The 14,002-nt window shown below is 55.6% G+C and overlaps 4 protein-coding genes across 4 annotated transcripts; 3 read left to right on the top strand and 1 right to left on the bottom strand.

Moving 5' to 3' along the window:
* Positions 1-1,084: 1,084 nt before the first annotated feature.
* CPAR01_12566 (arrestin) lies at positions 1,085-3,164 on the top strand (the record flags this gene model as incomplete). The annotated part of the gene is made up of 4 exons (XM_060496821.1): positions 1,085-1,149; positions 1,287-1,430; positions 1,499-2,261; positions 2,316-3,164. The coding sequence occupies 4 exons, from the start codon at positions 1,085-1,087 to the stop codon at positions 3,162-3,164; spliced, it is 1,821 nt and encodes a 606-aa protein (XP_060344354.1).
* Positions 3,165-5,565: 2,401 nt separating this feature from the next.
* On the top strand, positions 5,566-7,193 carry CPAR01_12567 (PH domain-containing protein; the record flags this gene model as incomplete). Its single annotated transcript, XM_060496822.1, has 2 exons — positions 5,566-5,664; positions 5,808-7,193. The coding sequence occupies 2 exons, from the start codon at positions 5,566-5,568 to the stop codon at positions 7,191-7,193; spliced, it is 1,485 nt and encodes a 494-aa protein (XP_060344355.1).
* A 1,560-nt stretch (positions 7,194-8,753) lies between these two features.
* CPAR01_12568 (uncharacterized protein) lies at positions 8,754-9,930 on the top strand (the record flags this gene model as incomplete). The annotated part of the gene is made up of 2 exons (XM_060496823.1): positions 8,754-8,869; positions 9,165-9,930. 2 exons carry the CDS (start codon positions 8,754-8,756, stop codon positions 9,928-9,930), a joined length of 882 nt encoding a protein of 293 aa, XP_060344356.1.
* A 708-nt stretch (positions 9,931-10,638) lies between these two features.
* CPAR01_12569 (uncharacterized protein) lies at positions 10,639-13,499 on the bottom strand (the record flags this gene model as incomplete). The annotated part of the gene is made up of 3 exons (XM_060496824.1): positions 10,639-12,776; positions 12,827-13,221; positions 13,288-13,499. 3 exons carry the CDS (start codon positions 13,497-13,499, stop codon positions 10,639-10,641), a joined length of 2,745 nt encoding a protein of 914 aa, XP_060344357.1.
* Positions 13,500-14,002: the final 503 nt, after the last annotated feature.

Here is a 14,002-nt window from a genome sequence, read left to right on the forward strand (position 1 = left end):
TCGCCGCCAAACCCATGTCTTGGTTCCCGACACCACGCGCGGCACCAAGCAGCAGATACGGAACGATATGCACAGACCAGAGCGCAGATACACACCCGGCCTCTACGTAGTGCTTGAGTGAGTCGCTGTTGAATTCCCATCTGACAGCGACAGCCACAGCCCTTCCGTCAGTCGGTGTCAAGTCGGTGTTCTCTCCCGCGTGGAAAAGGGTACGTGGGTACCTATAGGATACACTGGACCTTTTCGTAGGTACCTTAATTATGTGACAGCAGGAAGCAAGCGGAACACCCAGGCTCAGCGTGCACGCTCCACTGACCATCCGTACCTTACCTCATTCTCGCCTTCCCTCTGGGTCTCTCTGGCGCATCGACCCAGCCCTGCTGCACCTCGTTTCTTCGCCATGGCCCATCTGGATGGGCAACACAACACACCCCGGCTCCGTCTTGGGCCGTCCTCCTTGCCCGGTGGCTGCCGCTGACCCTCATCATCCATCCTCCTGAAAGCCAGCAAATCGACGGAATTCATCCTTCCTGCGCCTGTATCCGTAGTGTACGTACCCGTACTTTTCCTCTCTTCCTTGCCTTACTGCGTGGGTTCTCCTTATCCTCTCTCCGTCCACAAGGTCCATGGGGACCCTGAACAAGGAACTCGTCTCTTCGCACACCTCCCGGGCTCACACCCACCTCATCTATCAATCTTTTTTTTTGCTGCCGAATCAAGGATGCCCCACCTATCCCACCAAGAGCGAGAACCCGCCGAGGGGCAGGGGCGTGGCCGTGGTGGATGACGGGCGTGGGTTTCGATTTTCGGCTTCCACTTCCCACGCTTTTGCAAATCGACGTGGGTGTGCTGCCCGTTTGTGAGGTAAAGGCGCGAGCTTTTTGCTTGTTGCGCTTGGTCGCTTGCCCACGCCTACGCCCACCTTTACCTTTGATCTGACGAATGTCCCAAGTACTTCGTACCCAGAAAGGATGCTCCGTCGATAAATACAAGCTCGTCTCCAGACCTCTCCTTCCCAGATGTTTAGGCTGTTTCTTCTTACCCAGGCATACCGCTTGGTTCATGTCACACCCAACCTTTGAAGATGCCGTCATTCAATCCATTCTCAACCGTCACAGGCAAGCATGCCGCTTCGCTTTTTGAAATCAGGTATGCCCTCCTGTCCCACGTCTCCAAATCCCGCTGTTTCTTTCCTCTCTCCCTCTCCAATTTCTATTTTCCGGCGGTGACTCTTTGTTAGTCCCGTTTTGTGAAGGGCCTCCCCGCTGACGTCTGACACCCTACAGACTAGACAATGATTTTATCGTATTTCGCGGAGGAGAGGACGAATCTGCCGGTCAGATCCTCAAGGGCGTCGTGGTGCTCTGCTTGCCCACGCCGCTCAAAATCGAAGATGTCCACCTGCGACTGACTGGCACCCACCGATTAACGTAGGAGGCCTTCCTTATTTCCGGTTCGACTTGCTGCAGATCAGCCAACTGACTTGCGCTCTGAATAGGTGGGATTACTCCAAAACCGCCGCTTCTGGCGTCTCCAGCCAAAAAGTCGACAAGACCACCACACTGCTCCAACATCGCTGGGCTCCGTTTGTCGGCGGCACTGGTGGCAAGAACACCATCTTGCCGGCCGGCAACTATGAGTGGCCCTTTGAGTACACACTGCCCGGCAACACCGCCGAGAGCGTCGAAGGCATCCCCGAAGCGAGCATCACCTACAAGCTCAAGGCCACCGTCGCCCGCGGCAAGCTCGCCTACGATCTGCACGCTTACAAGGCGCTGCGCATTATCCGCACCCTCGAACCCGCCGCCCTCGAGTTCCTCCACGCCATGAGCGTCGAGAACATCTGGCCGAACAAAGTCGACTACTCCATTATCATCCCGCAAAAGGCTGTCGTCTTCGGTGCCACGGTACCACTACAGATGCGATTTACACCCCTTCTCAAGGGCCTCGAAATGGGGGAGATTTCAGTTAAGATGTTGGAAATCCGAGAGTGCACACTGCAGGGTCCCACGGGCAACGTTTTCAAGGAACACAGGACAGAAAGAGAAGTCTCCAACTGGAAGTTCGACGTCGAGCGCGATGAGCACTGGCACGATACGATCGAAGACACCGGCCAAGAGGGGTGGATGGTTGAGAAGAAGCTGAACCTTCCCAAGAGACTGCGACAGTGTGTCCAGGATCTCAACCACAACGGTATCAAGGTCCGACACAAACTCAAGCTTGTTGTCGCCCTCAAGAACCCCGATGGTCACATTTCAGAGGTGAGCCGCTGTGACTTCGCTCTGTGATGGCTTCGCAAAACTGACAATTCCTAGCTCCGAGCCACTCTCCCCGTCTCCATCTTCATCTCTCCCAATATGCCCCTTGACGAGCATGGCGTTCTCGTCGACCAAGCTCCTGGCGCGCCTGCTCAGGCCGAAGTCACCCGTATCGCACCCCCCGGCTACGGCGAGCATGTCCTCGATCAACTCTACGAAGACGTCGACATGAGCGGCTTCCAGACCCCAGCTATACAGTCTGGCTTCAGCAGTCCTTTCTACGCCCAATCGCGCGCCGGCTCGTCAGAGAACCTTGCTTCTCTCGCCATGATGAACGGCCATGGTGTTGCTCCCGCGGCACTGTCGCATCGCCTGCAAAACGTATCCCTCGATCCCACGAACCGCAACACCTCGTTCAACTCATTGAACGCCATCACGGAGGACGTCGCAGCCCCGACATCTGTTCCCACGGGAGAGAACTCACAATCACAATCGGCAGCTTTGACCCGCCACAACAGTGCCGAGGAACATCCCAACTCGCACTCCTCGGGACGCAACTCGCCTGAGCACCTCGACTTCCCTGACATGGCTACCTTGAGCAAGGTGCCTAGTTACACAACGGCTGTCAAGACTCCCCTTCGGCGGGGCCCGAGTAGTGACGCGCTCCCCGACTACTTCTCTGCCATGAGCGCCCCAAACACGCCTCCTGCGAGCGAGGCTCCTGTTGCAGACCCGCTTGGCATGATCCCTGAGCATGAAGGTGGCGGCAGCGAGCCGACTACCCCAGGTGGTTCGCACCGTTCATGGCATCGCCCTCAGAGCATGAGCAACCTGCTCCAGGCTGTGCAGGGCGGCGGTGATGATCGCCGAATCCATCTCATCCAGGGACGGGAGAGAGTTTACTAAGGCTACTATGCGGAGATAATTCACACCATACTCACTTGATTATATTACGACTATAGAGAGGGCGGCACCCATTGTTTCGGGCATGGCATCGGCGTTGATGGGTGAAAATGGGATACTTTCCCATGGGACTGGTCTTTTGAGATTTTTACACGATATAGATTTGCGCCTTGGAGGCATCAGGACTCATCGGCTGCTTGGACACACACAAAGTATAGGGATCGGTCTAATAGTTCATGGGATCTACCACTAGGGCGATACTGGGAAAGGCAAATAGGGATGTACGATATACCCACCGCTTAGAGCGCGGCGTGTCGATTGCGAGATACCAAAGATGACAAAAAAGTCAATACTCGATTTTCTCAATATATTGTGCAAAGCTGCAGAGTGAAGTGATCCAAATGGGTACGCGGGGTACAGTTACCACGACGACGGCAACATTTACCATTCCTTGACTGGTTGTCCGCCACCTACACCGGATCCCGACGATGGAGCGCCCTTGACATATTCAACGGAGGACACGCTCGTAATGCCGAGAGTGTTGTGGTGGCGGCCACGGCGTTGTGGGGGGTCTTCCGGTGCGGCGGCGGTGGGTGTGGCTGGCCTCACGGCCGATGTCGGACGCCCCGATAAGAGAGAAGTTCGAAATGGAGGGGGAGGGGTTACAGCCAACCACCTAACTTAGCCTAAAGCGAACATGCCGAGGGGTCACCGGGTATCACGTTGTTCATATCTGGGGTGCTGGGTGTACAATTTCACCCCTTTCGGTACCTGGTTCCCAGGTGTCTGGATGCTTTTGGGGGGAGGTAAAGTTTCAGGGTTGTTGTGGCTGTGGCGCGGTGAGACCGAGGTGGGATGCTGGATGTGGTGACGATGGCATCATCTTTTCATAGTACCGAAGTCATGGCTTGACGTGATGGCGGTAAGTTGTCAGGTAGATATCTGAGAGCGTGGGGGAGTGCGGGAAGCATGTGGATGGTGCGAGGCATACGGAACCTGGTTAGCAAGCATGAGTTCACTAGCGATCTAAACGGGGCCTTGTTCCATTGCTGAAACTGACCATGCTGGTAATGAAGACTGCGGCATGTCGATGCGTTTGGTGGAATTTTAATGCTCCTAGATACCTAGCAGTCATCTTCTGCTACCTGTATCGTGAACCGGTTGTCTGCTCTTCTGATAATACAAACAGGCGATGGCTTACTCAGTATCGGCAGAACGGAGGATGGTAACACAACCACAAGGAATGGACTCCGACGAGAAAACCCTGGCATCTGAACCCTCTCTTGCGTTGCACTCAGACGACCGAACCAATGGGCGTCATCATTTGAACCCTTTGATGTCTGCCCAATGCCAGCCTGTCGGGTATGCGCACCTCAGGTGGTGGCCCTGTTTTATCATGTCATCGCGGCCGTCACCTGCGGCATCAACGTTCGCTGGACGGAAGGAGGGAAAGCTTATTTGCGTCTAGGAGGGATATCCTGGTGGTGTGGAATTTGCTGTCAAGTCGAGACGCGTGTTAGTCGTTACGTGGGATTTGTGTGTATGTGCTAACGTGAGACGATAGTAACGAGACAGCAGGGCATTCGTCTCATCTCAGTTAGCGCCATCGTGCGCTGGGAAACTAAGGGACTTGTTGACGTCATAAAAAGCCCCCAAATCACTCATGGGCCTCCCGTCTAGCGGATGTGACGATGCAAGACGGACACCTACTATGCAGTAAGGTGCTTTCTACCCCCGGACCAGCTGAGAGGGGGAGCACTTGAGGAGTTCAGCGTGGTAAGGTTGGGTCGACGAGGTGTCTTGGTGGCACCATAGCCGTGACAGTGTCGACTGTCAGCTCAATATGGAACTCAGCTGAAGGCAGGAGTAACAAAGGAAGTGAGAGGATTTGTCCCTTGGGAAGGAAAATGTCGAGATCGTCACAGGGGGTGGTCCAGACCGACCCCACTCTGGACAACCCTTTGGGGCCATTTAATGATTTGGGGCCAGCAAGAGGGTCGTGCTTGTATGCGACAAGCAAATCTCGGTGCAGCACTGCAGGTGCAGTCCCAGCCAGGGGCCGCTAAGACCAGGAAGATTGCGCTGGCCGCTTGGTGGAGAACGTCATTCGGCCTGGTCTTGGTGCAGGAGCTTGGGCGGGTTTTAATTACCAGCTGTCACTGGCGGCGGCGGCGGGGAATGGGCGATCGAGGAGAGGGACGGGACACATGTAATGTCCGTCAAATATAACCTCTTTTGCCCTTTTCCCTTTCCATGTGGTTCACTGCATTTGTTCTCCCACCTTGCTAGACATCCTTGGAAGAACGTTCCCAAGAAACAACCCACGACATACCGTCGACACATCACCTAGTAGTATTCACGATACTCCTCATTCGAGCGCAACCCGATCTTGCACATCACGACCATGGCCGACACCAAGGACCTCCCCCAGAGGTCGGGGACCATCATGACCAACAACTCTGTCCTTAGCGACGATGCTGTTCCCGAAGTCGATCCCACCAGCGTACGTGAATCAGTCATTTCGCTCAGCTTCAAATAGTCGAGGCGTTGTAGTATGGACCATTTGGCGCCCAATACCTAACGCTTCTGAGCTCTACAAAAACCACCTAGACCTTCACAATGAAACATGCTAACAGCTGCATTCAGACCGCTGGCCTCCTCGCGGAGCGACTACAAGCATGGAAACATTCCGTTGGATACCTTGAGGACTATATCGGAGCCGTCGAGAAGATCCACAAAGCCCAGTCCAAGGAGTACGAAAAGGCTCTCAAGACCATCTCGCATCCCTTGAAGGAGGGCCACCACTTCGACCAAAGCCTTGGCGGCATTGCAGCCTACTTCGAGAACATGCGCTCCAACACTCAGGCGATTATTAACACCAATCTCGAGACGGAGAAGACCATCAAGGGCTCCATCCTCCCGGTCCTCGAACGCCTGCACAAGGAGATCAAGCACAAGGGCAAGGAGCTGGCACACGGTGCCCAGAAGGGTGCCAAGGAGGTCGAGAAGGCTCGCAACACCACGCAGAAGCACATTGAGCTTCTCGGCTCCCAGACCGCCTCCTTCGAGTCCGCTGGCGGCAAGATGCACGGAACTGACGATCCTTACGTCGTCAACCGTGGAGTCCTTCACAGATTGCACAAGCAGGTTCTCGAGGAGAACAACAACCGCAACGACCTGATTGCTGTTCAGAACAACTTCAAGGATTTCGAGGCACATGTTATCGAAGTTGTTCAGCAGGCGATGGAGCAATTCATCCAGCTGACCGGTGGCCAGGCCGAGAAGACTCGCGCTCTCTACTCTGACATGCTGGGTGCTATCCAGAGAGTCCCGGGTGATTTCGAGTGGAACGGCTTCGTGACCCGTAGCGGCGATCGCTTGGTCAACCCCAATGACCCCCCGCGCTCTGTCGAGGCCATCAACTTCCCCAACATGGACCACACCTCTGTGAAGCCTCTCATTGAGGGTTCCCTGGAACGCAAGTCGCGTAACAAGCTTTCCTGGGGCTACTCTACCGGCTACTACGTTGTTACCCCGACCAAGTTCTTGCACGAGTTCAAGGATAATGATAACACTCGCTCTGACCCCAAGCCAGAGCTTTCCATCTATCTGCCAGACGCTGTTATTGGGCTTCCCAACGGAAACAAGTTCAACGTCAAGGGCAAGGATAAGAGCAAGTCTATTAGCTCGAAGCTCACTGGATCGTCCGAGTTGGCTTTCCAGGCCCACACCCCCGATGAGGCGCAAAAGTGGTTCGAGGTTATCAAGAACGTTGCGGGAGCCACCGGGCCTGCGGAGCCCAACTCCACGCCTACCTCGCCCGTCGTTGCCCAGGACGAGAAGATGCCTTCCATCGCACCAGCCGCAACCACCCAGTCCGGCCACTCAGCACAAGAGGCCGGTGTTACTGGTCACGACCCTACCGCGAGCCCAGAGCTCATGAGCCCGGTCGACGGCCCATCCTCCAGCGCGGCGGCTGCACCCGCGGCTGCTCCAGCCGCAACAGCGCCTGTTGACGAGAAGAAGATCTAAGGATTCGCACGACACCCTCAGCTTGTGAGATCCCTACACTTGCAGACCTAGTCCGATACCTCGAGCAGAGTCCTTTCGACAGCCCTATTTTCCTCAATAAAGTGAGGCGACTGCTAAGGGCGACTCATCGACTTGCGCACCACTGGTTGCCTTGTTGTTTAGTCTTCTAGGGCGGAATCGCACCTCATATGACTTCGACTTGACCACACCACTACACCTGATTGGTTACATCACTTATGCGCAACATCACAGCCTTACATCCCCGTTGCTTTTTTGCGGCCCTTTCCAGCACACGCACTTGGAGGATACCATTGTGATTTATGGTTATATAATATAGCGAGCCCTAATCAAACAACAATTATGATCGTTGACTCCTGTCCGATTCCGAGTTCATTTACAGTCACCTTGATCGAGTCTGATTCCCTTGGATTAACCACAGTGACTAGAAGATCGAGTTGGAGCTGGCCAGTAGGATGTCTGCCTTGGCGCAGGCTGTGCCTCACCACCCTCTTCCACTCCAAGACAAGGCGCCCATACCGCCATCGATACCGCGTGGATGTCTGCACCTCATCGCCGAGCCCTATTTATAAGTGCAGAACGCTCCCGCGTCTTAGGCTGTCGACACCGGCGACATATTTGATTCAGTATTTGGCGCACACCTCGCTGTGGTCGTCTGCCGAGGAATGCGGCCAGCGTATTGAGTCAAAGGTACAACTGAAGAAAAAGCGCTCACCATACTTATCGGTAGGTAGTTCAGCCACCAAGCTGTCAAAAAAAAACAAAAAAAAAAATGAAGACTCTTTGCACTTTTGCGCAAGGGGGGATCTGCGGAGTGTAGGCAAACGTCGCACACCTTCGCTGAAAGTTCGGTGAAGGTCTGCTCATGGGGTGGTGTGGCACAAGACAGGACACCCCTTACGTTGCGGGCTTAGCCTTCTCCCCCTCCACCACCTTGCTCCCTTGGAGCTGCACGCCGCTTAGAGAAAGGCAGACTTACGCCCCGTCCCGTCATCATGATTCTCCACGATGGCCATGCTATCGGTCATAGAATGTGTTGTCTTTCTTGCCAGGGGGGAACGAAGACTCTCCGAAGGGCAAGTTGCACCTTGATGCACCTACGGTACAAGGTGCAGAAGTCCTGGGAACCGGAACAAGTGTCCGCTTTCTTCAAGGCAGAGGTGAGCGAGGGAAAGAAGCGTTCTAGTGCCTGTCCGTCAGCCCTGGACAAGAAACGCCGATGGCGATGTCCCTACACTGCGATTATAGTATCCTACGAAAGGCAGCAGCCAGCCTTATCCCATCGTGACCTGTCTATATACAGCCTGTATAGCTATCTTCCCATTCCCTCGGGGCGAAAGCACTACCGTCTATCAGAAACACCCTGGAATCGTCCATCCTATCATACTTCAATGAAGCTCACCGCTTGGCCTCTCATCGCGGTCTCTCCAGCCCTGATCTTCCTCCTCCAATGACTCCGTAGTAGCGCCCGCCCTTTTCTATCACAAGACTCTCTATCCCGCTTCGTTCCTCATCCCCAGAGTTTCGTCCAAGCCAACGACAATGACGAAAGCTTGGAAAGAGCACAAGGACGTTATCGCGAGGCTCTACATCAAGGAAAATCGTACCCTGGATGAGGTCCGGGAGATTATGCAGCAGGACTACAACTTCAAGGCCTCGTCAGTCTAACCAGTTTTCTTTTCCCTCTTTTCTTTCCAAGCCGGTTGGATACATCTTGAACTTTCTCGGACCCTACGGAACCCCTCCTTTCTCGGCAACCCATAGGGCGGAAGTTGGCTCTGATACGATGACTACTTCACCTCTCCATCCTGGCCGTCGAGTCCTGTTTCAATGGCACTTTACCCATGGGGGATGACAGAGATCCTCAAATAGCCCTTACAACATCTTCCAGTCGAATACGAGGAATAGACACCAGAAGCAAAACTTGCTAACATCTCTAACCCCAACCACCAGGACAAGATCATACCGCCAGCACTTTGACCAGTGGGACCTGTCAAAGTATAACTGCAAGAAGCGTACCGCCCGCCGTCAGAGCCGCGACTACCAGCAGTACCCCGAACAGCAGCAGTACACCCCTTCCGCTGCTGCTGCTGCCGCTGCCGTCGTCATCGTCCAGGAGACTTACCCAATGAGCCCGCAGAGCTACGGCAGTAGCAGCGGCAGCATGAGCCCCGAGTCCGAGATGGACAACGGCGGCGGTAGGCTTGACGACATGGACGTCAGCCAGTCGTATGGAGGCCATCAGTACACGTACGTGGGTCAGAGCCAGAGTCAGAGTCAGGGCCAGCCTGTTTTGCATCAACAGTATACCCAGCAGCAGCAACATCATCACCAGCAGCTGGAGCAGCACCATCGACAGCGTCAGTCCTGGGATAACCAGGTGCCGCGGAGCATATCCTCGCCGTGGGATCAGGCTGCTCTCCCCAGCCCTCCCGCGGATCTGAGCGGAGACTCGTTCTTCCAGATGTCTGGGACGGAGGCGCTATCTGCGCAGGGCAGTCATCGTCCGCAGGCTTACACAACCGTCATTCATCCCGAGCAGTATCGTCAGCAGCAACAGCAGCAGCACTACCACCGACAACAGTCGGCTGCGGATCCTCGAATGATGCCGACGCGCCTTTTGGCTCCGGCTCCGCAGCGTCCGGTGAGGCCGGAGCGTCGGGAGTCTGTTCCATATCAGGGTGCTATACACTGTGGGTTCCATCGTTCCGGACTATAGGGGCGGAAGAAGGCTACCTTTACCGTGATCTACCCCTTTTCTTCTCGCTTGCACTCTCCTCTGTTGCACCTCTCCCCACCCTCTCTAGGCTCTTGTTTCCACCGGCTTGGATTATTCTGACACTGCTTTGTAATGTTTATTTCCTATCAGCAAGATTAAATCGACAAAAAGAAGGAAAACACGGTGGTTTGGCTTGTTTGGCTTTCAACTTGACTTGGCCAGAATGTATCTCATAATGTTACCGCACTTTCCTTCAATCTCTCGAAATGAAAATAAAAAGAAACGGCCTGCGAGGGAGGTTTATGTTTGAAAGCTGGTCTTTGATGGAAATGAAGGTTGGAATTTTTTTGCAGTTTTGATGGATCACAGGACACAAGAACTTGGCAAAAACCACCTTTCCCATCCCCCCCTTCCCTTGGCCGTTTCCCATTTTGACTTGGTATTTCTTGCTCTTTTTGGAATTGAAGTGCGTTAGTTGTAGAATGTAGTTGTATCGTGTTTTCACCTGTCCTTTTTTTGATTGCTTTGCTCGCCTTGTGTTTTCGTACCATGTGATAGAAAAGACAGAAAACGAAACATTAACCTTTGGAATCCTCTTTCGCCTCTCTTGACGGTGGTATATAGCCCCATTTGGATGATTGGATTCCTTTTTTTGAACACCAAGAACCGATTCCTGAATGATAGACACCATTCCCAAATCATCCTCGTCTACATGAAATCGTCCTCGCTAAAGGGCTCGCTGCTGTGGTTAGACCTCAAATTCATCTTGGCCGCGCCCTCCGCCAACCCATACGGGTCGTGAACATGCTGCTTCCCGCCGCCACCTTCTTCTCCATCACCAGCGGGCGCCGAATTGGACCGCACTTGCACTTTAACCTCCCCCTGGATCCCGTCCACACGAATCGTAGACACCGTCGTCCCGCCAGGGGGCGGCCGCAAGTTGGGCGCGGGCGCGAGGTTGACGAGCTCGCGAAAGAAGTTGTTTGCGGCCTCGCAGCCGTCGAGGAGCCATTTGAGGCAGATTGTGACGCGCTCTTTGGCGAACGGGTTGTGGTCGTCGTAGGCGCAGCAGTTTAGGAGGGGCACGATGCCGTTGTGGTTCACCATTTGGGTTTGTACGTCTGGGTTCCCGGGGGTGGAGTGGCCGGGGGGCGGTTGGAGGAGGGTGGCGAGGATGGTGAAGATTTGGCCCTTGATGCCGGACCAGGGGTATTTGTGGGCTGGGTCGGAGAGGGAGGGCGGGGGAGGGGAGGGAGGGAGGGAGTCGGTGGTTGAGTAGGGGCGTTCGATGATGGGGGTGCCGCCGCCGGGTTGTTGCGAGGAGGATTGGGAGTGTTGGTCTGACGGGGATGGTGCTGTTGCGGCGGGAGGGGGAGGTCTGTTGCGGGAGGGGACGGCGTCGACGAGGGGTTTCTTGGGGACGCCGGCTTCGAGGCCGTTGAGGAGGGTGATGAGGTCGTAGACGGCCTCCCACTCGATGAGCTTCTTCCTCGACTCGGCGATCTCGGAGGCGGTCGTCAGGAAGTCGAGGTACTGCGCCAGGCCGTCCTTGGCGCGCTCCATGTCCCAGGTGTCGACGGGGAACTCGGCCGGGTCGACGTTGTCCTCGCGGATCTGGGCCTGGAGGTGCATGAGGGCGACGCACTCGGGGACGATGCGGCTGCGGAAGAAGCTGAAGAAGAACATGACGAGCTTGACGTCGCGCTCCTGGTCCTTCTTGTCTTGCGGCGGGTTGCTGATGCGGCTGCGGAAGATGTGGTTGACGAGGCGGAGGAGGACGGTCTGGGCGGGGGAGATGATGTCCTTGGGTATGCGCAGCGAGTTCCAGGCGTACGGGACGAGGGCCGAGTGGTGGAGGGCCTCGATGAGCTGCGAGGTGATTTGGAAGATGAGGGACTGCTCGTCCTTTTCCCAGACGGCGATGAAGACGAGCATCTCGCGGAGGAGGGACTTCCCGCAGTCGAGGGCGAGGAACATGCGGCAGCGCGTCTTTTGGAGGTTCTCGCCCGCGCGGGTGAGGCCCGTTCCCGCCGAGTCGAGGATGCAGGACTTGACTATCATGTGGAGGGCCTCGATCTGCTTCGGGTCGAGGATGTTGGGGATCTCGGTCAGGAGGCCCGTCAGGGGGCCCTCGCCGTACGACTCGTCGTCGTCAATGTCCTCGTCGTCCATCATGTCGTCGTAGCCCTCGGCGTACTCCTCCGCGGAACCTTCTTCCGGGCCGAGGTCCTGTTCGGACTCGTCGACCTCGACGACCTCGTGCTCCTCGGTGCGCATGACGGGCGTGTAGCGGTTGAGGAGGTTGCTCTTGCAGTGCTCCGTCCTCGTCTTGGCGAACTCGACGTTGGGCATGGCGACCGCCCAGCCGTCGTAGTTTACGTCGCGCGCGCGCATCCACCAGGTGTCGATCTCGCGGGATACGCGGCAGTAGGCGCGGTCCTGCTCGAACTTGTCCTCGATGTCGGGGTCCCACCGCGGATTGACCTTTTCGCCCTCCTCGTAGTTGTCGGCGCGGACCTTGACCTGGCCCTCGGGGAACCAGTTCCACGCCAGGGGCGCGATGGGCGCGAGGACGCCCGGGGGGTTGTGCGACTTGTTCTGGGAGTAGTCTGTGAGGAGTCTGCGGGCGGTCTCGCACATGCGCGAGTTGCGCTCCAGCCAGTGCTGGATCTCCGTTTTGGCGATGTCGACGCGGAAGCCGGAGCCGTCGCCCATGCCCTCTTGCGGGTCGTCGAGCTGCGCGTCCTCGTCAAAGAGTACGTCGTACCAGAACGACATCTTGTTGCGGTCGTTCTTGGCGGTCCAGTTGTGGGCTTGTTGAAGGGACGTGACCAGGAGCTTCTTGTCTGTGGATCGTGAGCGGCGATTCTTCACCCGAAGGCCATGGGGGACTTACACATGTCGGTGATCTCATTCAGCTTGGCCCTTGAAGACTCGTCCAAGATCTCGCCATCGTAGCCCTTGCTCGTGACGTTCACACAGAGGATGATGGTCTGGTAAACCATCTGGTCAAAGTGAACCGCGGCACAGATGTCCTGGGGTACCTCTGGTTCTGATGTGACCAGCAGGTTTCTCGCAATGTGCATGAGCTTGTTCAAGATGGAGAGGTCGTCTTTGAGACTGTGGTGGTTCTTCACAATGAGAGCAGTGCTCTCCTGAGGGGTCACACCCTTCTCCGGATCGTTGAGGCTCGACAGCGGGCCAACTGAGCGTGTGGTGAGACTGGGGATGGCGGCGCCAAAGATCTTGGTCAACCAGATCCATATCTCGACATTTCTTGACAGCGTTTCCCTGGTTCTTGTTAGGAAAATGAGATGGTACGAAACTACAGTAAGACATGGCGTTGAGGGCACCTACCTAACGTGCTTGAAGGTGTGAGTCTTCTCGAGGGTTTTGGCAATCATTGATGAGACCCGTGCGGCGGTCTGAGGGCCCATGGGCGGGATGGTGTAGTGGCCCTCAAGGCAGATGAGGGCGGCCGAAAAGCAACGCTCCTCGATGGTCTCATAGCCCGGGGTGCCATCCTCGAGGTCGAGGTCCGGCAGGGACGGCGGCGGTGTGGCCGCCATGGTGTTGTAGGTCGATGAGTGATGAAGAGCACTTGTGACGCTGGAGATTGGGGTATTTCAAACTTGAAGCATAGAGGTAAAGACCGGCCGGAGGGGCGTTTAGCCTGCCGAGGGGGTATTCGCTAGTAATGAGTGGGAAAACAGGCCGTGGGTGAAGATTACTGAAATACATGCACAGTTTAAGAATATTCTCATGAAGTTTTTGGAGATGGAGTACCTCCAAGGTGGCGGCCCCGGGATGCTGGATTGTCACTGTGGAAAATTTCCGCCGTCCGCACCGAAAAGTAAGTATCTCTGCACTACAAATTGGTAAGCAGATACACACAGACCAATTGCCAGTTTGGGGTTCCAACAGCAAGTGTGAGTGCTCTTGTGATCTTTTGGTGACCTTTAACTATATGTATGAAGGATTCACTCTAGAACTCCCGTAATCGTCCTGCACAGATAATATCCCACAAAGATGTGCAAGAATTTCACTCTCGATTCGGCATCAGGGATTTACG

The sequence above is a fragment of the Colletotrichum paranaense genome (assembly GCF_030867605.1).
Source record: "Colletotrichum paranaense strain IMI 384185 chromosome Unknown Scaffold_11.1, whole genome shotgun sequence".
NCBI lineage: Eukaryota > Fungi > Ascomycota > Sordariomycetes > Glomerellales > Glomerellaceae > Colletotrichum > Colletotrichum paranaense.